The 25059-nt window shown below is 33.9% G+C and overlaps 1 protein-coding gene across 3 annotated transcripts; it reads left to right on the forward strand.

The window, feature by feature from the left end:
* Positions 1-1249: 1249 nt before the first annotated feature.
* TMEM209 (transmembrane protein 209) lies at positions 1250-25059 on the forward strand. Of its 3 annotated transcripts, none has more exons than XM_039860641.1 (15): positions 1250-1372; positions 2274-2410; positions 2539-2597; positions 3437-3568; positions 4058-4299; positions 7746-7947; positions 11677-11852; positions 12462-12533; positions 14422-14518; positions 16860-16985; positions 18927-19024; positions 19875-19989; positions 20085-20182; positions 21845-21918; positions 23859-24252. In XM_039860641.1, the coding sequence occupies exons 1-15, from the start codon at positions 1370-1372 to the stop codon at positions 23911-23913; spliced, it is 1686 nt and encodes a 561-aa protein (XP_039716575.1). In that variant the 5' UTR covers positions 1250-1369; the 3' UTR covers positions 23914-24252. The 3 variants fall into 3 exon arrangements, with proteins under 3 accessions (XP_039716575.1, XP_039716576.1, XP_039716574.1); XM_039860642.1 differs by lacking the exon at positions 1250-1372 and adding an exon at positions 1391-1689; XM_039860640.1 differs by lacking the exon at positions 1250-1372 and adding an exon at positions 1399-1511 and having other exon boundaries at positions 23859-25059.

Below are 25059 nucleotides of genomic sequence, written 5' to 3' on the forward strand. Positions count from 1 at the left end.
TAGGTAGTAGAGTGCTCCTTTTTAAGCCTTGAATAAATAAATGTACAGTAATTTATAGATTACATTAAGAGGAAGAATAGCCATGTGTCTCATGAATTACATCAAATGTGTACAATTTTTTCATACGAAAAAGTCAGATATGGAATGGGGTGGAAATTGGTCTTCTCAATTTGAGAACTGTACCATTGAAACCTTTCACTTCGAACAATTTTCAAGTTAATTCATCTCTAAATCTAAAACTAAAGCAAAACACCATTGCTAAGGCAATCTAAAACTTATTTTAAAATTTCACTTTAAAAAAATCTGTCAAATCTTTAAGAGCACAGTATTTCTGCAGCTTTTCTTTAATATGTAATACCACAAGGAAACCTCATTTTCTTCTATTTGATCTTAGGAGCATTTTAGGAAAATTTTGGTCATTGAGACTTACATAATGTAACAATCCACTAGCTTATTGTGACATGATGTCTCTGCATCTCCAAGGGCAAGACTCCAGGCCTGTGCATCCTGGCCTTGCCTGCTGTCTGCCTTAGACCACCATAGCCTTCTCTAGGGAGCTGGAGCTGGGCCCATTGTACCTCCTTGGGGCTCACAGTGCCCCACCATGCCTGACCCTGCCAGTCTACCCCGGGACTGAGCTCCTCCAGGCAGTAAATGTAGAGCTTTTACATCTCTGAGCCTGGCTCAGGGGCACACTGTAGGCATTTGTATTTGTTAATACAAATGAACTCCATGATGAACATTTTCTCAAGATTAGTTCTTCCAAACAAAATGCAGGAAAATAAAGATTATTTTTTAAACCTCAAAACCACTAGCAACTTTAACAAAACATTTTGTTTTTCCTTATTACTGCTGCACCTTCATTGCACGAACCAATAAAAAATAACATCAGATCAGAACACTTGACTTTTTTTTAAAAGATATGTGAGAAATGCTTTGTCATTGCTCATGGTGTCTGGACACATTATCACATACTCTATCCTACAATTAACCACCCTGCTTAATAAAATCTGCTTTAAAATAGGTCCATAAATGCCCTAAGGAAGCTAAAATTATATTAATATATAGAAATTCAGCTTGCTACAGTTATTACTTTTTACTGCGGGTTCAGAACCCGGTCTGAATTTTTGCTTTTCAGCTTTCTCCCCACACCTAAGTGGGAACCACAAATCCAACAGCAGTTTCCCTGGCAACACTCTTAGTCCCGGTCCCTCTCCGCCCCCTCCCAACTCTCCTCTTCTCGCGAGAAGATAGAGCCCCGTTCTTCCGGTAACTGCAGGCGCGCCAGTCGGTCTCTTTTGCTTTAGCGATTGGTTTCGCGCAAGTGCAGTAGAGAGTGGCGCGAGCCCGCGGCTTCCGGCCGAAGACCATGGTGCGTTTTCGGGGTCATTTTTGTGCTTCCTGGACGCAGAGTCCACGCGGTCCTGGGGGAGTTCCGCGCCTGCGGTTCATGCCAAAGGGGCATGCAGCCAGGTGTCCCGCCACCTGTAGTGGAACGGAGGACAGAAGCAGTAGGGGTTGCTAAAGTTTGTGCTGGGAATGCCAGGGAGGGAAGCTGTCCGGACTGGGGAGTTTCGACTCCGGCTGGGTGGCGGGAAGGATACTTCTTTGTACTCTGTGGGATTCGACTCCATATAGCTGGAACACATCTTACACTCGTCTGCAAGTGATGAGGCCTATCAAAACAAAGTAAATATAAGTCCCAGTGTAGACCACAACTGAATGCACACTTCTCTCCGCTTGCCCTCATTCCCTTCACACCATAATTACTCGCCTTTCTAAAACTCATACTTTTATCAAAAACGCGAAACGGAGACCTCGCGTGCTTTGGTCCGAGTGCAAGGCTGTTTGAGATCGTAGGCATTTAATGTTTGCACAAGGCTGGAGGAGAGTCTTTAATGGCTTATAGCTTAAATGGAATATTTTCTCCTAAAACTTGGTATTTTGAGTTTCTTAAATTAGCCCTTGGTCCTTGTGACATATTCCAAAACAATATAGAGTAATTGGCAGACATAACTACCCTTAAATTACAAAATAAGACATTTTTATTTATTGGAAGTATTGTTTTCTGAAGTGACCAGCCGGTTCTTTTACAGTACGTTGCCAATGAAGTTATAATTTAAAGTTCCCTTTTCACATTATAATGTAAAAAATTTTGGAAAGACATTTTAAAAGTGAGGAAAAGTATGCAATTTTTAGTTACTGTTATGAAGGACACGTGTTATTTCTTAACTGGTTTCTTTTGATTAATCTTTATGCTTGTTTTTGAGTAGATGCAAGGAGAGCCAAACCCTAGTGCTTCCCTTATTGACAGAACCATCAAGATGAGAAAAGAAACAGAAGCTAGGAAAGTGGTTTTAGCCTGGGGACTCCTAAATGTATCTGTGGCTGGAATGATATATACCGAAATGTAAGTTAATTAGCAAAAAAAAGGGGAAAAAAATTTAAGAGACTGGTGGTTGGTTCCACCAGTTTTTGTGTTTGTTTTGATTTTTTTTTTCTTTTTTTAACATTGAAAAGTCTTTCTAATTTTTTCAGGACTGGAAAATTGATCAGTTCATATTATAATGTGACGTACTGGCCCCTCTGGTATATTGGTAAGTAATATTCACGGTGATTTAGAGTTACTACCAATGAAAAACTGCATTCAAGTTTAATTCAACTTAGTAATCATGCCCTGATTCAACAAATATTTGAGTGCCTACTGTGTTCCAAAAACTTGGAATGCAGCAGGAAGGGAAAAAGGTCCCTGCTCTCATGGAAGGAACATTCTTGTGGAGGAGACAAATTAAACAATACAATTCTAAGTGATAATGAGTTTTGTGACAAAAAGTTTGAGGGTAGTGAGATTTGTATTTGTTACTCTCCCTGAAATGCCTTTCCTATTTCTCTACCTGTTCACCTTCCAAGACCAACCAGATACCTACACCACTGCTGCTTTCCTCCTCCTCTTCATTTCTTCCTCTCCCCTGTCTGCTGCTGTCTGCTCTTCAGTAGTCCTTGGGTATAAAGAATCGCTATAGACATTAAAGTAAATTTTATAGTCTAACACATACATTCATCTAAAGTCTGTGATAGAGGTGGTGTGGCAAGGGGAACAGCAAAAAAGTTTTGGAGTCTGCATACCTGAGTTAGAATCATGGCTTCAGTAATTAGCTCTGCTCTTGCAAAAGTCACTTGGCTTCTCTATAGCTGTTGATGGATCTTTAAAAGGGAGGTGAAAATGTTGTACAAGTTGTAAGGGTTAGTAATAATATTTTGAAACTCAAAAGTGCCCTAGACATCATAAGCTTTCATTAAATGGTAACTTGTGAGGAATAAGAAGATAGTTTTCAATTTTGTTGTTAATTTGCTAAAGTGTGAAGAGTTCGTTTCCCCACGTTTAATTGTTCCTCTCCCCCCTCCTTTTTTAAAATAAATTGTTTTTCTCTTACAGAGCTTGCTCTTGCGTCTCTCTTCAGCCTAAATGCCTTATTTGATTTTTGGAGATATTTCAAATATACTGTGGCACCAACAAGTCTGGTTGTTAGCCCCGGACAGCAAACACTTTTAGGGTTGAAAACAGCTGGTAAGTGTTTTATATCTTTTCAAAGGTGGGGGAAAGGTTGGCAATAAATCTTTCTCCATTTAATTTTTCCTTTTAATAGACTCAGCTGGAAGGGACTTAGGCCATCTGGTTCAACTATATTAAACAGGTCTATAATAAATTGTCTTAAGACCAATGACTATCATTCCTGTTTGTGTAAATTGAATGGAACTAGCATTCAACAGCCTCATGAAGGTTTGTTCCATTGTAATTTAAAATTACAATTAAAGTGTAATTACTAACTCTTGCTGCATTGAAGCTAATTTCTTATTTTGAATTCTGTGAAAATGGTAAACAACTAATTTGTATCTTTTGGTAATAATACTTTATGTAACTTAACAACCAGGTCACTCTATTTCCCTTTTCATGAAGAAAAAGATTTAGTTCATTAAATGTTTTCATAGAAATTTTGTTTATATATACACACACATTTTTTTATTTACTATTTATTTGTTTGTTTATTTCTTCTAGTTGTACAGACTACTCCTCCACATGATCTGACAGCAACCCAAATCCCTCCCTCTCCACCTTCTCCTTCAATTCAGGGTCAGAGTGTGTTGAGTTATAGCCCATCTCGTTCACCCAGTACCAGTCCCAAGTTCACCACCAGCTGTATGACTGGATACAGCCCTCAGCTACAAGGTCTGTCATCAGGTGGCAGTGGTTCTTATAGCCCTGGAGTGACCTACTCACCCATCAGTGGTTATAATAAGGTAATGACTCTTTTTTCTTGGCCAGTCACATTATTTTAGAATTGGGAGGTACCTTGAAAATCTAGTAAGTTGATTTTGTCAGTGAGGAAACCAAGGAACGGTAGGTAATTGACTTGCCCAAATCACCCATTTAAGAGCCAAGAATAGAACCCAGATTTCACGTCACATAGAAGTTCTTTGTACCACATTTTAAATTGAAAATAAGATACAGCTTTTGCAAAGAAGTGAACTGAGGTTCACCATCTAGGATCATTTTGTAGGATCTCTACAAGTTGAAACTATAATCATTTATTTTAGTTTCCTTTATTCATGTTTTCCCTTTCTTTGCTTCTTTATGTGAAACTTTTGCATATCCTTGTAGAACGTCAATGCTTTTCATTATGTTGGAACATCTAAGCTAAAAACTGGTAGTCTGACTCTTGAGTATGGACACTCTCCATGGGATAAGTAGAAATCTTCATTCTGACTCCCACAGTGTTCTGATTTTTAGTCTTGATAGAAGCAAAATTGACAGATTTGAAATTTTGACTCCTGGCTGAAGCATAAGACTATAAGGGCCATTAAAAGGGGAGTAGTCACATTTTCAAGTGCTCTCACTTGTTAGATTGTAGCTACTAGTTAAATGAGGACTGTCTGGAGAGGAAATCAACACAGTGCCCTTACTTTTTTATATAATATTTCTTTGTAATAAAATTCCATACTACTGGTTACGCAGTAATAATTTTGGCAAGTAATAGAATTTAGAAAATTTTGTACAAGTTAAATATTATGTGGAAATGTATATATAGTGATAATTCATAATCCATAGGTAAATATGACTCTAAATTAGTTTTAGTTTGTTTTCATGAGACAAATACTTACTATATGATCTTAAAGTTAGAAAATGAGACGAAAAATCACGTATAGTCCTGTCCCTCAAATATTTGTTAATGGCTACTTGATACTCATCTAGTGATTACACCATGGTTTACTCTTGAATATTTGTTATCTTCATTTCTTAAAAACAATTATTAATCTGTACTAAATAGGTCTGTATGTGAAGTTCATAACGGTGCTGAATTATTTTTTTTCAGCTAGATTGTAACCGTGAGCAGAAGATCATTTTTATTCATTTTTGTTTTCTTAGAGTATGGAATATTGATAATATAAAAGTGTTAACTGAATTAATACATTGGAAAAGTTAATGAATAATTATTTTTATGAGGAAAAGTCAAAATTTACTAAAGTAGAAAAATCTAAATAAATCAAGGAAGAAAATTTAAAAACTGTTAATCAAATACATTCTCAATATATAAGGGCCCTGAAGTTTTACCATCGAATTCTTTTAAATTTTCAAGAAACAGTTACCTTTTAAACGTTCAATTATGGAAATTTTCAAACATACACAAAAATAAAAGGACTAGTACAGTGGATTATGTATCTATTACCCATCTTCAACAATTATCAACAGTTTGTTATTGATTGAACAGATATTCTGAGCCAATAAAAAATGTTAAAAGTGTAAACTCTACAATCAGAAAACTGGATTGAAATCTTGGTACAATCTTAAGCAAGTTACCTAACTTCTCTTATCTAAAATTAGTACAGTATTAATATTTATCTATTGAGAGGATGAAATAAGATAATGTACATCAAGCATAAAATATTATGTTCCTTGAGCAAGTATATAAGGATTTAATATGTTCATTGAAATAAAAAATCAATGTGGAAGAGAAGTAACATTTTATTTTCAACTAGCATTAAGCAAATATAAGATTTATTAATCCTTAATTTATTACAGCTGAATATAAATTTATCATGAAACCCTAGCAGAAAAAAATTGTCAATGTACTGGAGTAAATAGTAATGTAGATAAATACCAGTGACCAGTAATTGTATTTTTAAAGTGTTTAACTTCATAAGTACAAGGAAATGCAAATTAAATATACATTTTTAAAAATTCTAGTGGGTCAAATAAACGTGTAAAATAGCAATGCTGATGGACATATGCCAAAATAGTTACTCCTGTCTGTTCTCCTTTGATAGGCATATAACTTAATGCAGTATTTTCACTGAATAGAATAGGAATATGTATTTAAAGTGTCATACGCTTTGATCAAATCATTTCAGTTCTAGGAATCTCCTAAATGAAGTCATGAAATTAAGCAGTGGTTTATGTACAAAGGTGTTATTCATAACATTATTTAATAGTAGGAAAAAATTGTAGACAATCTAAGTCTAGAGTAAGAGAAAGTAAGGATAAATTATGGCATATTTGTACAATGAAATACTGTACAGCCGGTAGGAATGATATTTATAAAGGAATTTTTATAGGGAAATGCTTGGTTAACTTTAAAACAGGGATATAAAACTAAATAGTATTGTCTCATTTATGTGAAAACAAAAATATGTTGACTTAGCCATATACATTTAAAGATTTGAAAGTACATAGAATGCGAAAAGCAATTGTATTATCTCTGGGTGGTAGAGTTATAAGCATGACTTATTTTTTTCATACTTTTCATTTTTTAAAACATGCATATATTACTTTTTTAAAAAATAGACTTTATTTTTAGAACAGTTTTAGGCTCACAGCAAAGTCGAGAGGAAAGGACAGAGATTTTCCACACAACACCTGCCCCCACACAGGAACAGCCTTGCTGACTGTTAACATCAGTCACCAGGTGGTCCATTTGTTACAGCTGATGAACCTACACTGACACATTATTCTCAGCCGGAGTCCATAGTTTACATTAGGTCCACTTTTGGTGATATACATTCTATATGTTTGTACAAATATATAAGGACATGTACCCACCATTATGACACAGAGTATTTTCACTGCCTAAAATTCCCCGTGCTCTACCTATTTATCCTTCCCCCCACCTCCTCCCTAACCCCTGACAACTGATCTTTTTACTTTCTCCATAATTTTTCCTTTTCCAGAATCATATAGTTGCAGTTGTACTATATGTAGCCTTTTCATATTGGCTTCTTTCACTTAGTAATGTGCATTTAAGATTTCTTCATGTCTTCATGGCTCGATAGCTCATTTCTTTTTAGTGCTAAATAATATCCTGTTGTCCAGACGTACCACAGTTTATCCATTCATCTGCTGAAGGACATGGTTGCTTCCAAGTTTTGGCAGTTATGAATAAAGCTGCTATAAACATCTGTGTGCAGATTTTTGTGTGGATATAAGTTTTTAACCAAGGAGCATGATTGCTAGATCATACGGTGAGAGTATGTTTAGTTTTATAAGAAACTGTCTTCTAAAGTGGCTGTACCATTTTGCATTCCCACCATCAGTGAATGAGAATTCCTGTTGCTTCACAACCTTAGCATTTGGTGGTGTGAGTGTTCTGGATTTGGGCCATTCTAATTGGTATATTACTTTTTGAAAGTCAAAAAACAAAAATGAATTTCAATTAAAGAAAAATAAGATAAAGTTCTTTTATTTTGTGTAGTTGGCAAGCTATAGTCCCTCTCCTCCTCCTTCATACCCTACCACTGTTGGACCAGTGGAGAGCAGTGGGTTGAGATCTCGTTACCGTTCTTCACCCACTGTCTATAACTCTCCTACTGACAAAGAAGACTACATGACAGACCTACGAACTTTGGATACTTTTCTTAGAACCGAAGAAGAGAAACAGCACAGAGTTAAGCTGGGTATGTATATACTTTATTTAGATCTAACACGTATTTTTAGTGTCACTTTTTATTATCCTTAACCGATTTCATTACTTTGATTACCCATGTATAAATATGTAAGTCTCTTTTACTAATATACTTTATGTAGCTTAGCAGAAACATTTTGTTTTTCTATTTTATGCATTTAGAATTAAGCTCACCAAACTTAAGAAGTAAAATATAGCTGAACTGAGAAATCTTGAACATTTCATCCCCGTTAAAATTGGAAGCTTTTTCACATAACGGAAGTTGTAATTTCTCTTTAAATGTTAAGGCTATAAAATGTTTTGAAGTGGCTCATGGCAGAGCTCACTGAATTGACAGTTGTCTCCTTTCCCTGGGGACCTTGGGAAGGTTGGTGTGGCCAAGACGGATGAAAGACAGAGCGCGGATTTACCCGAGAAGTGTTGCTGTTTTTTCAGAACATTTTTGAACTTATCTTTAATTTACCTGGGGAAACACTGTTAGCAAATCTTAATCTGTTTGGGGTGGATTTGATTATTACAAAATCAATTATTTGAAACCAAATTAGGTTATTGAGCAGAGTAATGATTTTTCCCCCTCAGGAACTTTCACAGAAAGCACATTAGGTGCTAAAGCATGGCCACAATGAGGAAGCCAGTTATTGGACCATGGCTCTTTGTGTCACTTTCAATCTCTCCATTGATTTTTAATATAATTTTGCCTGGAAGTGCCACAAATGTCAAAGAAACAAATCAATATTATCTTGTTATTTGTCAATACATGCTTTTTCTTCTTTTTAAATTTTGAAATATTTCAAGTATACTGAAAATTATAGGGTATAATACAAAGAACAACCTGTTTACTCTCTGCATATCTTTGTCATATCCAGATTTTTTTTCTGACTTCCTTTTTTATTTCTTCTTTGACCAGTAGGAGTATTTACAAGTATTATTGTTTGGAAGTATTATTGATGATTGGTGCTTTTAATTTCCAAACATATTAAATGAAAGGCTTGTTTATCTTTTCTTTTTTTCTCTAAGCTAATAGTACTGTGGCTAGAGATTCTGATCTGTACCCTGTTAATTTTTTGGTATTTTTTTTGAGAATTGCATTTAGGCCTGCAATATGATCAGTTTTTATAAATGGTTCTTGGTATAATGGAAAGAATGCATGGTCTAAATACCAGGCTTCATGTTTGTTCATTTAGTCAAGCTTCTTGATGATCCTTTCCTGAGTAAGTAAATACAATGGTGTTTTCAAAATGGAGACTTTCTAATACTTTCATCTCTTCTACATTTAGTAGTTTGGCATTCTTCTGTAAAGAACTTTCTGTTTTACTCCTCACACCACAGTTTGTTTTAGCCAGTTTGGACTCAATCTTTGGTTCTTTCTTTGGCAGTGTCTAAACTGTTTAACTCATTGAGTTTTTTAATTTGACTTTTTTTTTTTCATTTTTCAAAGTTTTGTTCTCTTTCAAATATGCCTAATTTATTTTGGAGTGTCTTGTTTCTGTGTTTTCAATTCCTTTTCCTATCTCAATCACTTTATACATACTTTTACAAAGTTTCTGTCCAATGGTTCACTTATCTAAAGTTCGTGGCGATTAATACTAACATTTTTGTCTTGTTGACTCATGCTTGAGGCTTTTTTCCTTGTGATTTATGTATTTTTTGTTTGTTTTTGGTAAGCTCATCTTCAGTAGAGTATTATCTGTGCTATTTCTATCCTGCTCAGACTGGATGTCTTATCTCCTCCTAGCAGTTTTGTACGTGCCTCTGCTTGGTGCCTAAGGAATATCATTGACTTTGAACTAACTTAAGTAATTTCTAGGCTTGAAGTACCTGGATTAATCTCCCAACAACCTAAAACACACAAATTTTCTTGTTATTTCCTAGTGCTAGTGGGCAGATTATTTTCTTATTCACTGAGAATATGGCCCTTTGAGGTTCCTGGCCCTGTGCCAGGTACCATGGATGGAGGTAGGAGAAAGGTCTCTACCTCTACCTCTTGTGGGTCTACATCTTCATTTTTCTGTTCCCATTTGGCCACTGATATCGAAGCGGATAGGTTTCCCAAAACCTACAAAATTTTCCAGAGCAGCTGCAGCATCAACTTACAAACAGGGCACTCTGATTTTCAATTCCTTCTTCATTTCTAGCTGTTCTTCATATCTTTTTTGCAAGTTCCATTATTTGTTTGAATGGTGTTTAATAAACATTTTACAAAGTTTCTGTCCAATGGTTTATAAATATCAATTGATATTTATAAACATATCAATTGATATTTATAAACATGGTATTTATAAACAGGTGTTTAATAAACATTTTTAGATCTATATGGTGAGAGATACCTGGTTTGTTATGTTGCCAGAATTCCAAATCTCTTTGTGCTTCGATTCTTAGGTCTTTGGAGTTCTCTAGCTACAGATTTTTTGCTGCTCTGTTGGTGGTGGTGGTCATTACAGAGGGGTCCTATTTTGTCACTGCTTGCTATATATATTTTGCTGGTATTTTGGCTGATGCACAACAGATGTTAAAACTTATTTCTGTCATTTTATTTTTATCATCTAGATAAAACTCTTGTCCTCTAAAGCCAGTGTTCACTGAAATTTTTCTCAAATTCACATATCCTCTCAGAAAGCTTGATTATTTTTGAATAGTCAAAATAGAATAATTTTGCGCTCTATCATGAGCATGGCTTTTACCTTCCTTTTTTATTCCTTATTGTTAAATTGTTTGTGTTGGTTTAAGACTTGTTTTCTTGACATTAATTCATTCCTAGAAGTCAATTTTGCTAGAAGTCCTACCTGAAAATTTATCTTTATACCAAGTATGATATGTCTTTACATAATTACTTATTTTTAGGCCAGCATGAAACATACTAATATTCACCCAGGCTACTAGCACAAGACTGGCTAACCTTCAGGGTTTTGTTGCTGTGAATTAAAACATTGCCACATATTGCTTTCACAATTTCTCATCCTTTGTGCTTGTAAATAAATGTCATAAGAAAACCAGTTTTATCATTTTATAGTCACTCCTCTTAGAAATTCTGCTAAGATTAAAAAAACTTGTTTCTATTTGATTGTGTGTGGGTATGAACTATCAATTGATATTTTTCATATCAGTTAAACTAAAAAAAAAAAGCTTTATGAGTATCATATAATTATCTTTGAAAACTTGCTGTTTATTCAGATACTGTGCCAAATGCTAGGGGAAAAAATATTCCCTGCCCTCAATGAGCTCGAATTCTATTTGGGAAAAGAGATAAACTATGACCTTAAAATGTAATAATTACTCTGGTATAGTGCAAGAGAGAGTGAGTTTAGCTTCTAGCCCAAAGAGTAGTTTATTAACAGGAGGCTGTAGTTACCCCCATTCAGAAAGGAACTTCTTTCTGAATGGGGTAAATTTCAAGGAACTTCTTTAGCCTATTTACTTTCTGAAGAAATTTGTCTTTTTTTTCACACTGAATCATTTAAAACTCTTGGAGAATGAAACAAGCTTAGTTTTACAACAAAAATAAACACTTCCAACCACTTGGATTTTAAATTAACACTGCTTAGAAATGACCTTGTTAACTTTTAGCACAAGTAATGTTGGAGAGGAGGGAGGAGAGAGCCCCTTGAGGCTTTGCCTTCCTTGGTTGCCATTGTCTCGGTGTCTGGATACCTGTGTTCCTGCTCTAACTCTGGTTGTCAGAATTACCACAACACACTGATACTCTTTGGTTTAATCATTGTAGGGAGCCCAGATTCTACCTCACCTTCCACCAGCCCTACTTTCTGGAACTACAGTCGTTCTGTGGGGGATTATGCACAAACCTTAAAGAAGTTTCAGTATCAGCTTGCCTGTAGGTCTCAGGCCCCGTGCGCCAACAAAGATGAAGCCGATCTTAGTTCTAAACAAGCTGCAGAGGAGGTAAATGGAAAATAAAAATAACTTAATATTTATGATTTACAGATTATTGGAGAGCCTTCTGTTTCTGGAACATTTGTTTTCTGTAACATCCACTTTTACCAACTAGAAACATAAATCTGGCACACACTGAACAGTGGAAAGGCTCCTTTCTAACTTTGTGTGCCTCAGACTGAATTATATTGCATGTTTTACTCTTTATGACACATAGTTGACATCAGTGTCCTGCCTAAAACTTTTCTGCATTCATTTATTAAAGGGTATCTCAAGTATCAGTTTGTACTTAACATATACAAGACTCTTGCTTTTAAAATATATTTGGATTAGAACAGTTGACAGTCTGTAACTTCATCAGTTTAAGACCAAATACAGGATTTTAATTTTGTTCTTAAACACAAGAAGAATGTTCTTTAAACGTACCAACATAAGGATATGTCTACATGGATGGCAACCAAGTGCATAATTAAGAAAATTGTTGCATAATAATTAGATTATTATTGATGTTTGTGAAGTTTGTTTCAAAGTGTTCCAAATATTTTTGAAGGTAGGGGAAAGAATGATTGCTGGCAAGATTTTTCCTCACTGATTATTCATCTTAAACATTTTTAATAGGTTTGGGCGAGAGTGACTATGAATAGACAACTTCTTGATCATATGGATTCATGGACAGCTAAGTTCAGAAATGTAAGTTTGACATTACTCTTTGGGGACAGTATTAATGCCTTTTAACATATAAAGTATATTATTAGAACATCAATTAGAGATGTTAATTGTTAATTAGATAACAGAATTAATTATAAAAAATGCAGTGTGGCTGGCACAGGATAAATACATTTACCTTATGGTGTCCATTTTTATAGGCTATTTTTTCCCCTCCATGGTTAGTAAATTAGTATATTTTGAGTGAATAAAGGAACAGTATAGTTTATTAAGATCTTCATCCCTTTCCCAGCATCTCAATTTTATTTTTAAAGAGCTTTCATGTCAGAGGCTATTACTTGTCTAGAAATGTGAGGGAAACAAGAATGAGGTCCTTGCCCTCAGAAAACGTCAGTTAGAAAGAGAAGATAATATATATGCTTAAAGCTATGTCAGAATATATCAATTTTTTCAATTTTTCCAGAGAAGAACCATCTCTGTCTTTGGCCTAGAGGTTGGGAAGGCCAACTCTTAATATACAGAGTGAGTAAGTTCCCTAGTCTCAATCCTACCTTTCTCTGGCTCTCTGTAGTACCTGTATGCCCCAAGTTCTGTTGGGCAAATTGGCCCCTCCTCCCCTTCAGGTGTCCTCTTAGATTCTGTAGAGGCCGCCACTTTTCCCATTTCATCCTCCAACAGTCATCCATCAACTCTGCATCATCTAGAAATGTGTTGAAATCACTTGTACACCTTTTTTATTCTTTTACAATAATTTAAACAGATATCAAGAGGGAGTGGTGAAAAATAGCCTACTTTCTTGATCTAGAAGTCTGGATGGCTTTTTAAAAACAAAAATTCATGAGCCCAGCCCTAGAAATACTCAATCAGACTTTCTGGGAATGAGACCTAGATCTCTCTCTCTTGGACTCTTTAGATCATTTCATTGCAGCCAAAGAGTGGCTGGCAAGTAGGATACATTTAATAAAAGTTGGAAGAATGAATGAGTGAAACGATGTCCTAGAACTGTACTCTTTTATTTCCACTTACAGTCTTGTCTAAAATGCTAATATATTTGAAATATATAAAGTCTTGATTGGGAGTATTAGCTTAGAAGAAATATAAACAATCCCTTATACAAATTCCTTAAGCTACCGGATTCTGAAATGGTTTTTTGTTCTGTTTTGGTTTTTTTTTGGATTTTTTAAAAAGAATTGTAGACATGTATTTCACCTGAAACTTTTTTTCATCCTTTTGTTTTATGGTGAAACAGAAGCATGGAAACAGAAGTGATAAAAGATGCTGCAGAGGCTCACACAAAATATATCACACACAAACAAACCAGATGGGCTATTTCCTTAGTGTTTTTATTTCCCAGAATTAGTTTTATATTAGCCATGCAGAGTCGCATTTGAAATTCCTAGTCCTAAAGTAATATAGTAATATTCACAAACCAGTTTCAAATATAATACATCTGTTTTCTACATGGTTAGGGAATTGGGTGAGCCTGTTGGGACTTAATCAATTATGTTAGTTTGAAAATTGTCTTACTAATTACAAACCAGTAAAAACACTACATGAATAAATGTGTGAATAATTACCCTAGAAACGTAAACTGAAGATTATCCTTGTAGCTAAGTATAATAATTACAGAAACATATAAGAAAAACTTGACATATAACTGAAAGTTTTATATTTTCTTCAGGAAAAAACAGGCATATATGATTTAAGAATATAACTTAGTTAACTTACAGTCCAGTAGCATATTTACTTAACTCTCTCTAGACTTCAGGTAACTACTATGCCTATTCTCTTTCATCATACTCATTAATATTCAAGTACAAGACAATAAAAAAAATCTTAGAGTTTTATGAATAATTATTTGAGAAATGCTTTAGAATTATATGTGTAAAATCTATACCTCATTTCTTCCTAGTGGATCAATGAGACAATCTTAGTGCCACTCGTACAAGAGATTGAGTCTGTCAGCACACAGATGAGACGCATGGGTTGTCCAGAGCTGCAAATAGGAGGTATGTGAAAATTGAGCCCAACGTTTGACTTACCTTCAGTGAATCTGCCAAGTGGAAAATTTCTCCTTGTAGTGGGCTATTTAACAACTTCCTTTGTTATCTTGAGGTGAAGAAAAAAACTTTATAATATAGCTTTTTTTATAGAACAGTTTTATTGAGATGTAATTTACTTAACATATAGTTTACCCATTTAAGTCTACAATTCAAAGATTTGGGTTGTGCAACCATCACCACAATCGATCTTAGAATATTTATCATCCAAAAAAGAAACCCCACATACCCTTTAGCAGTCACTCGTGTCCCACCACCAGCCCTAAACAACCACCAGTCTACTTTCTGTATCAATAGGCCTGTTCTAAATATTTCATATAAATGGGAGCACACAATAAGTTGTCCTTTGCACTGGCTTCTTTCACTTATCGTAATGTTTTCAAAGTTCATTCATGTTGTAGCATTTATCAGTACTGCGTTTCTTTTTATTGCCAAATAATATCCCATTGTATGGCTCTACCACATTTTCTTTACCCATTCATCGGTTGATTGACATTTGGGTGGTTTTCACTTTTTGGCCATTATGAATAGTTATGTACAAGTGTTTGTGTGGACATATGTTTTAATTTCTCTTGGGTATTACCTAGGAGCGGAACTGCCGCACCGTATGGTAACTCCATGTTTAACCTTTTAAGGAATTGCCAGATTCTTTTTCTAAAGCAGCTGTACCTTTGTACATTCCCACCAGCAGTTTATTAAGGTTCCAGTTTCTATATCTTCAACAATACTTGTCTTTTTTATTATAGTTGTCCTAACGGGTGTGGTTTTGATTTTCATTTTCCCGATGGCTGATGATGTTGAACATCTTTTTATGTGTTTATTGGCCATTCATATATACCTTCTTAGGAGAAATGACTTTTCATATTCTTTACCCATTTTAATTGGGTTATTTATCTCTTTATTATTGAGCTATAGATGTTTTTTATATATTCTAAATACAGTTCCCATGTCAGATATTAATTACAAAGTTGTACAAAGCATAAAGAATGTATAATAATGCTAATTTAAAAATCACCTATTTTCAAATCTCTTATCTGCTAAAAATCTGGTAAAGTTCTGTAAAATATAATTTGCCTAAAATATATACTGTAACTTATTTGGTGTTAAGTAATTAGGTTTCAAAAGTAAGGAACATTGTAGTCGCCTAGCTCTTTCTGGAGAATAAATTTCTCCTTGAAATATGTAAGTGCTTTGGATTGCACATCAGCGCTTTCTACTTGCTTTTGGCATCGTTTAATCAATCTTTATTCCCTGGACTGAGAATAGAATTGTACGTCCCTAAAGTGTCTTATTTATTGGGTATCCAGATGCTTCGTATGTAATTTACATAGCCTTCACATTAACCTTGAAGGCTAGCTGTTAGTGCCCCATTTTATGGATGAGGCTACTAAGACTCAAATTGATTAACTGGTCCAGTATCACAGAGCAGCGATTTGAGGCCACAGCTCTCTGACTCCAAAGCCAGAATGCTTGCTTCCTAGGTCTCAGTAATGTTATTTGAACCTGTGCTTATCCTTTTTGAGCTTTCTTTATAAGCTATAAAAATATGTATCTTTTATAACATTATACCAGTGTGATGTGCTTTTTAAGAAAGAACATTGCTTTATGACTACAAAAGCAATATACATATGTTCAAGTAGAAAATTTGAAAAGTACAGAAGTACACAAAGAAGATTATTATCCGTAATTCTGCTTCCAGAGATAACCTCTACCAATTTAGTCACAGTTATTGTTTTTGGAGAAAATACTATGACACTAACTATGTATATCAATTGTAAGTTATACTGTAATTTAAGAACATGAAAAATATATATTTTAGGAGTTGAGGAAATATGGTACATATATATGTATATATTTCTAATTGAATTGAGGTTATACTGTTTTGTTACCTGCTTCCCCCCCATTCTACTTCAGATATTCTCCAGTATTATTTTCAGTGGCTGAATTGTACTTTTTAAATACATATCTTTTTTATACATCTTTTGTGTGTAAGTTGTTTATAGGTCTTACAACATGAATTTGGCTGCTGCTTTTGAAGAGAGAGAGAATGTGTGTGTGTGTGTCTGTGTGGGTCTGTGTGTGTCTGTGTGTGTCTGTCCATCCGTCTAAATCTTGCCACCTTGCCAGAAATGATAAAATAAATTAGACGTAAAGTAGATAATGCAAATTGTTAAGATAAACTATTATAGCCGTCATGTATTCCTTCAACATCTATTGAGGGAAGAGCATTTTACGTTCTTTCAGAGACATATAATAATAACCTGTGTGCTGTGTATTTTATTTTTAACAGAGGCTAGTATTACTAGCTTGAAACAAGCTGCTCTGGTCAAAGCGCCTCTCATTCCAACTCTGAATACAATTGTGCAGTATCTAGACCTTACTCCAAATCAGGAATACTTGTGTGAAAGGATCAAAGGTAACTATTGATATGAAGAGGGAAACAATGAGAGCCTTTCACTACTTTGAGATTTTATAAATAAAGGTAACAAGGAAAATTTTTTTTGAAAAACTTAAAGTATTACTAAGTGTGATCTTATATTAAATATATATTTAATTATGGCCTGATTAAGGCTTATACTTAAACAACTTTTGGGTTTTATATTTTATGTGCTTAAGAATTGTCAAAATAATATACTTAGTCTTGAATATTTTAATTAGTAATTTTGTTCTATATAGAGAAGCTTAAATATGAGCTAAATAGGCCCAAGTGAATAATTTCCCTCATTTTCTACTCTTAAACTACCAAAAATGGATGCTATTATGACATTTTTTATAATTTCATATTTCTTTGAATTTTTTCTATTTCTTTGAATTTTTTCTTATTTCTTTGAATTTTTATGTCATATTTATGATGCTGCTTCTTAACATTTCTGTTATATTCTGATTATTTGGGAAAAATACTATCTTCTGAGGAGGCTGGCCGAGAAGCAGGACATTTAGCCTCCCTTATACTCCCACACGTTAAATTCTCTTTTTACCCCCCTACTTGTTGTATTTGGATAAACTGTAAAATGTTCTCATTAACAGAACAAATTTTAGAAATAGTATTTTATTCTACAGATTTATCATGAATCTTCATTTGAGAATGTTATGGTGCCTCCTCCCCCTCTCTCACCTAGGTTTGGTCTGGGGTTCAGGAATAAGCATTTATCATGACTTTTAAAAAACTTTTTACCTAAGAAGAATTCAAACATACATAAGACACAATGGTCTGCTCAACCCTCTCGTACATAGCACCCGGTCCCTACAACCAGCAGTCCCTGGTTGCCTCTGCCCTGTTCGTATCCCTCTGTACCTCTCCTTTTAACAGTTTCTTTCTATCATGAAATATAAAGTCTATATACAGATTTCCAACTGTCTCAAAAAATGTATAATTACTTTTTTTGGTATTGTTTATTTGAATTGGGATTCAAATCTTATCACATGTTGTGCTTGTTGATACATATAAGTTTCTTGCAAGCTATAGGTTTCCCCTCTATCCTTTTTTAATTTGTAACTTATTTATTCAAAGAACTGGTTGTTTGTCCTGTAGTGTTTCCCATGGTGTGGATTTTGCTTCCCCGTGGAATGCATCCCCATGGAGTAGTTTTACTTCTGAAAATTCAGGCTACAGTTTTTTGGCAGGATTGCCTCATAGGTAGCAAGATATTTGTATATCCAAAAGTATGTATATGTGCATACATATACAAAGTATACATAAAATATTATTATATATCAAATATACAAAAAGTTTTAAAAGTACAATGAACCCAGTATGGGCCTTCTAGATTGAATAGTTATCAGTATTTTCCATATTTGATTCTCCCTCTCTACATACACTTTTTTTTTGCTCTGCCGTTTCAAAGTACATTGCAGGCATCGTTACTTTTCAGCACACAATTCCTAAAACAAATAACATTCTCCTACATTACCACAGATATCAGACCTTAAATATTAACAATATTTCTATGTTTTCTAATACACAGTTCACATTCATATTTCCCAGTTGTCCAAAGAATGTTTTATACCCTTTTTTTTTCCTAACCAGGATAAAATCTGGGTTCACACATTGTATGTGTTGTTTAATCTTTTTTTGGATCTCTGTCTAGAACAGTTCTGCCACCTTTTTTCCTCACGTGACACTGACTTTTTTAAGAATTCTGAATAGTAGTCTTGTCTCACATTTTGGATTTATCTGAATCTTTCTTCATGGTAAAGGTTTAAATTAATCTTTTATATCTTCTGTTTCTTTATGTTTGTTTGGGTCTTTTGATCAGGTTTTTAAGATGATATGCTTCTCTTATTGTAACCCCTTAGCCTTTTTCCCTTTTTTGCATATTCTTAGCTTTTTTTTTTCATTTCACCTTTGTTGCTACAGAACTTTCTCAAGGAGGCTGTATGAGTTCATTTCGATGGAATAGAGGTGGAGACTTTAAAGGACGCAAGTGGGATACAGACTTGCCCACTGATTCTGCTGTAAGTCTCTAGTTTTATTTTGTTTTTTCGCTTTCGTTATTAGATTTATATTTGTTTTATAAATCCAATTGTAGCGTTACTCCATTATAAAAATAAGTGTTAAAAAGAATTTAGAGACTAAGGTAAAAATAAAAGATTTAAATTGTACCAGCATTTTAACCCAATCACTGTTAATATTTTCTGTGTATTTTTTTATTTACTTAGATTTTGATTTTTTTAATGTTTTTATCATAGTTGCAAACATGTATGTACAATTTTGTATCCTGTTCTTTTTCACTTTTGCAATGTTTAAGTATTTTTTTACTCACTATCATTTATTCTCTTTTGTTGGACCTAAAAGTTTGAGAAACATGGTAGGGGGAGAGATTTTTGTTTTTCTATCTTAAATAATGTTGCAAGGAATATCTTGATGCATATTTCTTTCTTATTTGGGTTTATGACTTTAAGAAAAATTCCTAAAATTAGATTTATAAGATCAAAGAGTATAAAGTTTGGGGGGTATTTAAGAGTTTTTAAAATCACGTTCTTTAGTTTTTTATAGTGACTTAATGTGTGAAAAATGAAGTTTTAAATGCTGATATTCAAATTGAGAATTGATTATGTATATTTTATCTTGGTTTTGCTGTTAATTAACTGTGTGTGTGAATGATCCACTTTTAACAGGAATGTCTTTTATCTCTTCATTTTATAGATTTCATCTTATAAATAAAACCACTTGAAAGCATTTTTGCTAATTTCCTCTTGAGGGAAAGAGTTAAAAATTGGAGTCATTATAAACAGATGTTTTTAAAGGGTTATATCCATGATAGATTTTAATGCTGACTTTGAAATATTATTTCCTCATTTTTAGATCATCATGCATGTATTTTGCACCTACCTTGATTCCAGATTACCTCCACATCCTAAATACCCTGATGGAAAAACATTTACTTCTCAGCACTTTGTTCAGACACCAAATAAACCAGGTATGAGCCTCTTCTAATAGAATGAGCTGAGCTTTCCATATGAAATACATCGAGTGGTTTCCTTTGTTTTTTCATGTAGCATATTTCCTTTACAGATGTGACAAATGAAAATGTTTTCTGCATTTACCAGAGTGCTATCAACCCTCCCCATTATGAGCTAATCTACCAGCGTCATGTCTACAATCTTCCAAAGGTACTTCAAAATGTAGGAGTTGCTATTATAGAATGTTATGGATGATTTGCTTTGATGATATTTTTAAAATTAGTTTCTCTTGTTTATGGAATAGGTAAACTTTTTAAATTAGAGGAAATGTGTATCTCCCTTTTTTCTTTTAACTATAAAAGTATTATATGCTTAATTTGGAAAAGTATAAAGAAAAAAATCACTCATTATTCCATTCCTTAGAGGCAGCTATTGTTAACATTTTGGTGTACTGCCTTTTGGTAAATTTCATTTTGGTCTTTCTCTGTAATTTTTGTGGGTTGAAATCATTTATGTAGTTTTATATGCCTTTAATAATTTTCCATACCATTAAAATTTTTCATAAATACTTTTTAATGGCTATAAAAAATTTATCGTAAGATTATAACAATTTATTCAGCCATTCCCTACTGTTGGACATTTTGGATGTTTCTAATTCTTCATTATCATAAATACTCCTGAATATTTATCTTCATGCATATAGCTGTCTGCATTTTGAGTAATTTCTTTAGCCTCAAGTCTAAAAGTGAAATTCAAGCTTACAGAATATTTTCAAGATTTTAAAAATATATTATCAAACTACTTTATAAAAAAGATTATTGTATCAATTTGCACTTCTATCCATGTATTTTACTCTTGATTACAAACATCGGTTCTGCTGATGACCTTTGCAGTTATTTTTGTTACCAGGATCTTTACTAAGGAGTATTACGTCGACAAATCGTGTTCTCCATCAGATTCTCAGAGAAGATTAGTTTCATTTTTTTGAAGCTTAATTTACCTTTGTAAGTGTAAATATTTGGGGCCATTGAAGTTTCTTTGAGTACCCATGTAAATTCTTTTTTTAAGAAACGCTGTCTTTTAAAAATACATCCTCAGGTTCTTGAGGGAAAAAAACACTAAATGAATAAGCAGGTACGAGTTAATCAGTGAATAGAAAATCTAAGTTGGGAACTAGTTTACAGACGAGAAATTACATATAATAGTTTAATTTTAGGACTAGCAAATGCTGCCTTGTCCCTTGTGGACAAAATTGAAAACACATATTTAACATGTTACTTATACTGTTATTAACATATACTATAATGTGTTTTCAAGTGTGATTCAAAGTTTTTTAATCCCCACACTTTTATTTATGATGTTTATTTTTAAGGTAGGGCATTTTTGTGTGTAGTCTACAGGAGTACCAGCCTCCGACTAGCTGTCTTTCAGGCCTCCGGAAATGCTGCTCCCCGTGTGTGGAAACTTCCCAGTCTGTTTACTTTCTGCTGATCTTTCAGGTCTCAACTTAAAAATCTTTCCCTCGGGGAGGCATTCCCTGCCTCACCAGTCTGGGTCAGATGCCGCATGTGTTCCCATGGCACCCTCTACCTCCCCTCTCCTAACATTCATCACACTTTTTGTAATTCTGTTTACTGTCTGCTTTTCTACTAGACTTTAAGCTCCTTGATTACATGGATCCTCTGTCTTATTCACCATAGTGTTCCCACTTCATAGCACAAAGTAGGCACTTTGTTTAATGAGTGAATGAAAGTCTGAATTACATGTAATTCTTAGTAGAATGTGAATTGGCAGGATCTGCATTTACCTATCAGACTGAATCTTTTGTTCAGTTTGGTTTAAATCTTGCTGTCTTTTTTGTCTTTGTTCCAGGGCCGAAATAATATGTTTCATACATTATTAATGTTCCTTTACATCATAAAGACCAAAGAGTCAGGAATGCTTGGGTACGTATTTAGGCTTTAAAAACACAAGTACTTAATTTATTTACTGTTTTTCTTCCTGTGTTAAGATTCTGCAGAAGGCAATGTCACATACTAAAAATATAGCCTGAAAAACAAGAGATATGACTTCTAGTACTAGATCAGCCCTTTCACTAACCAGCACTGCTACCTTGGGCAAGTCCATTCATTCCTCAGAACCTCCATTCTTCTGTTGGGTAAAAAGGCACTTGGACCACATCATTGTCCTTACAGTTATGTTCCTCAGAGCAACTCCGAGGTCTGTATCAGGGTCTTGCCACTTTCAAAACAAAACAAAATCAAACTGGAGCCTAGTTTTATTCAAGCCATGCCATTTCAGACACGAAGCCTTCAGTAAAATGTTTATACTTCCGGAGAGACTGAATTAGCACTGTTCCATAATATTGTGAACTGGGATGAAAATATTGAAATTTTTTTTTACTTCATTCATTCTACATACAGAGTAGTGAAGCTCACATACTATTATAATAAATTTAAAATTGCTGGTTTATTATTTTGGTGATTTGAAATGTTAGTGTATCAAATAATATTTGAAGTAAGTAGACCCTTCTACAGCTGGAGAATTCTGGTGCTACAAGGTCTGGGAGTCTAAAAACCTGGGTTCTGGGTTCAGCTCTGTCCAAACTAAGTAACCTGAGGCTAAGAAAATGTAAAGGGAAGTACTTAGAGTAGAAAACAGCTGGGTCCATTCCAGTTCTGTTATGCACGCCTCTTCAGTTTCGTGTAGGGGTCCTGTCCTGTATGTTCTAGAACTACACTGTCCGATACAGCAGCCACCAGTCACCTGTGGCATTGGGCATTTGAAACATAACTAGTAATTTAATTGTTCTGTTCAGCAAAATATACCATAAATAAAGTTTAAAGCTAAATGACAAAACATAGCTGCAACATATATAGCAATTCCAAATTATATTCATGATATATAAGTTAATTAGACTAAGTGTAGAAATGGTTGATAAAAACGAAAAGATGCTTAGCCTCATATACAAACAAGCCAAAATTAAAACTTTTTATCAAATTTAATTTATCATTTGCAATGTTGGTCATGGTATGAATGGGAAAACAGTTCATAGAAATTACCTTTTGTGAAGAACGTTTTTGTAATATATCTATATTTTTAATTTTTTATCAAAACTAATGCTCATAATTTTAAAAGTCACACAGTACTAAAAGTCGATGACAGAAATAAGCAGTTCCCCATATTTCCCAAGCCCACTTCCCCAAGGCAGCCACTTGAACTGGTAGCTTTTCCTTCTGATGTTACCCATGGTTCCAAATAAAGAGGTAGACAGCTCGCTCTCGATTCTTTAGTGTTGGACATCATTGCTTGATTTCTTGTCAGATGAGTAATTTCCCTCTCTTAGAGTCCCCTTCTCCTCCCTCATACTTTGAATACAGTTATATTACTCTCTGGTGTAAGTAGGAGTAGATTTTTCCTCTCGTTATATGCAGTGTGTTTTGGTTTAAGATATATTAGTAATACCCATTTGCAAGTTTACTAAAGTATCTCTGATAATTAGAAATTTTTAATTTAAGTCAGATAGGTAAAATTCTCTAAAAGGCCTATCATCTCTATAACCACTATTTTTTAAAATTTAATTGACACTTTTACTTTGATCTGACTTGCTAAAATCATCTTGTTAACTCTTATCTAATGTAATAGTTCTTGATGTCTACTGAAAAATTAATTTTCAACACAATCCATTTATTCTGTATTTGGGTTTTAAACAGTTAAATTAATTACTGTTTCTAGAACTCACCTGATGAACCATGTGTAGTATAACATTGCAGAATAGCGTTAAATGTTATTAATTAAATGTGTATTCCTTGTTTTAGTTATTTGAGAAAAGATCTTCAATGCTTGGCAGTCAATTCCACTAACACTTTTGTTTTTCTCTTTGTAGGAGAGTTAATCTTGGTCTATCCGGTGTGAATATTTTGTGGATTTTTGGCGAGTAGTGGGTCATCTGATTCTAAACATTTGGACTTTTATTTGACCAAATCAGAAGTCAAATCTAAGCATCTCTGAGTTACCGCTTCTTTTGAGACGTTCGTGTATGTTACAGACTCTTTAGATTTAACAAAAAAATTAGCTATTATTATGTGAAAGTATGTCTTATATCTTCTACACCAAGATATTACCCTCAGTTTTTTATTGCATTTTACATTTTTCAGTTGCCTTCAAAACTGCAACCTTTCAGATTGTTGTTGACCCAAAACAGTGCAGTTCCCCCTTAATTAAATAAATGAGTCCTTTTTTATTGTAACTTCAAAATAAGAATCACCTACCTGATTCTTCCCCACAAAAACTGATTTTTCAGTCACATTATTTAGTATAAACTACTTAAAAAGAAACAAGCAAATCGCTAACTCTTTTTTCTCTCTCTCCAGTATTTAGAAAATCCGCCCAAGGCCCCTATTTTTAAAAAATCAGATAAATACTAAGTAGTATATAGTCGATGTGTTTATTGAAAGAGGTTTGACAATATTAGCATTTAAAAAGTCAACTCTTGGATTAAATTTAGCTGACAGAATTAGTTTGGATCTTAAGAGGCTGAGGACATCAGGAAAACTATTTCTTTGGTTTTAATAACTTAATTTCACTATCCCATTATATATTAAGAGTTTCCTTTAAGATCATATATCTTATGTTCAAATTTTTTTAGGTATGTTCAAAATATCTGGAGAGTAAGAAGTTATCAGTTTTGTAAGTTTGCTTCACTCTTCATTTTTATTTTCTTATGTGTATATGTAGTACCTCTCAGGCTAGCTAGCAATTGCATGTATTTTCCAGATTGACATATTAGACTGCTTCCATCACGTGGAAGCAACTAGAACCCATATATTCTGAATAACTGCATGTTATTCACATATGCAGCTGGTTTTGTATAATTTGTAAGTTCTCTTTTTCCAAAGGTTGTTCTTGTTTTTTAAGTTTTATGTCCACAGGAGAGGGAATTTGTATCTTATAACTGCTTTTGATACATGTTAAATATGTTTAAGATTTTTTAAGAGAAAATATCAATTAAACATGTTTAATATGAAAACATGTTAAGATGTTAAGTCTACTGTTTCAACAGTTATTAAAGGTGTCATAGAATAATA

The sequence above is a fragment of the Pteropus medius genome, unplaced genomic scaffold, assembly GCF_902729225.1.
Source record: "Pteropus medius unplaced genomic scaffold, Ma_sr-lr_union100, whole genome shotgun sequence".
Classification (NCBI taxonomy): Eukaryota; Metazoa; Chordata; class Mammalia; order Chiroptera; family Pteropodidae; genus Pteropus; species Pteropus medius.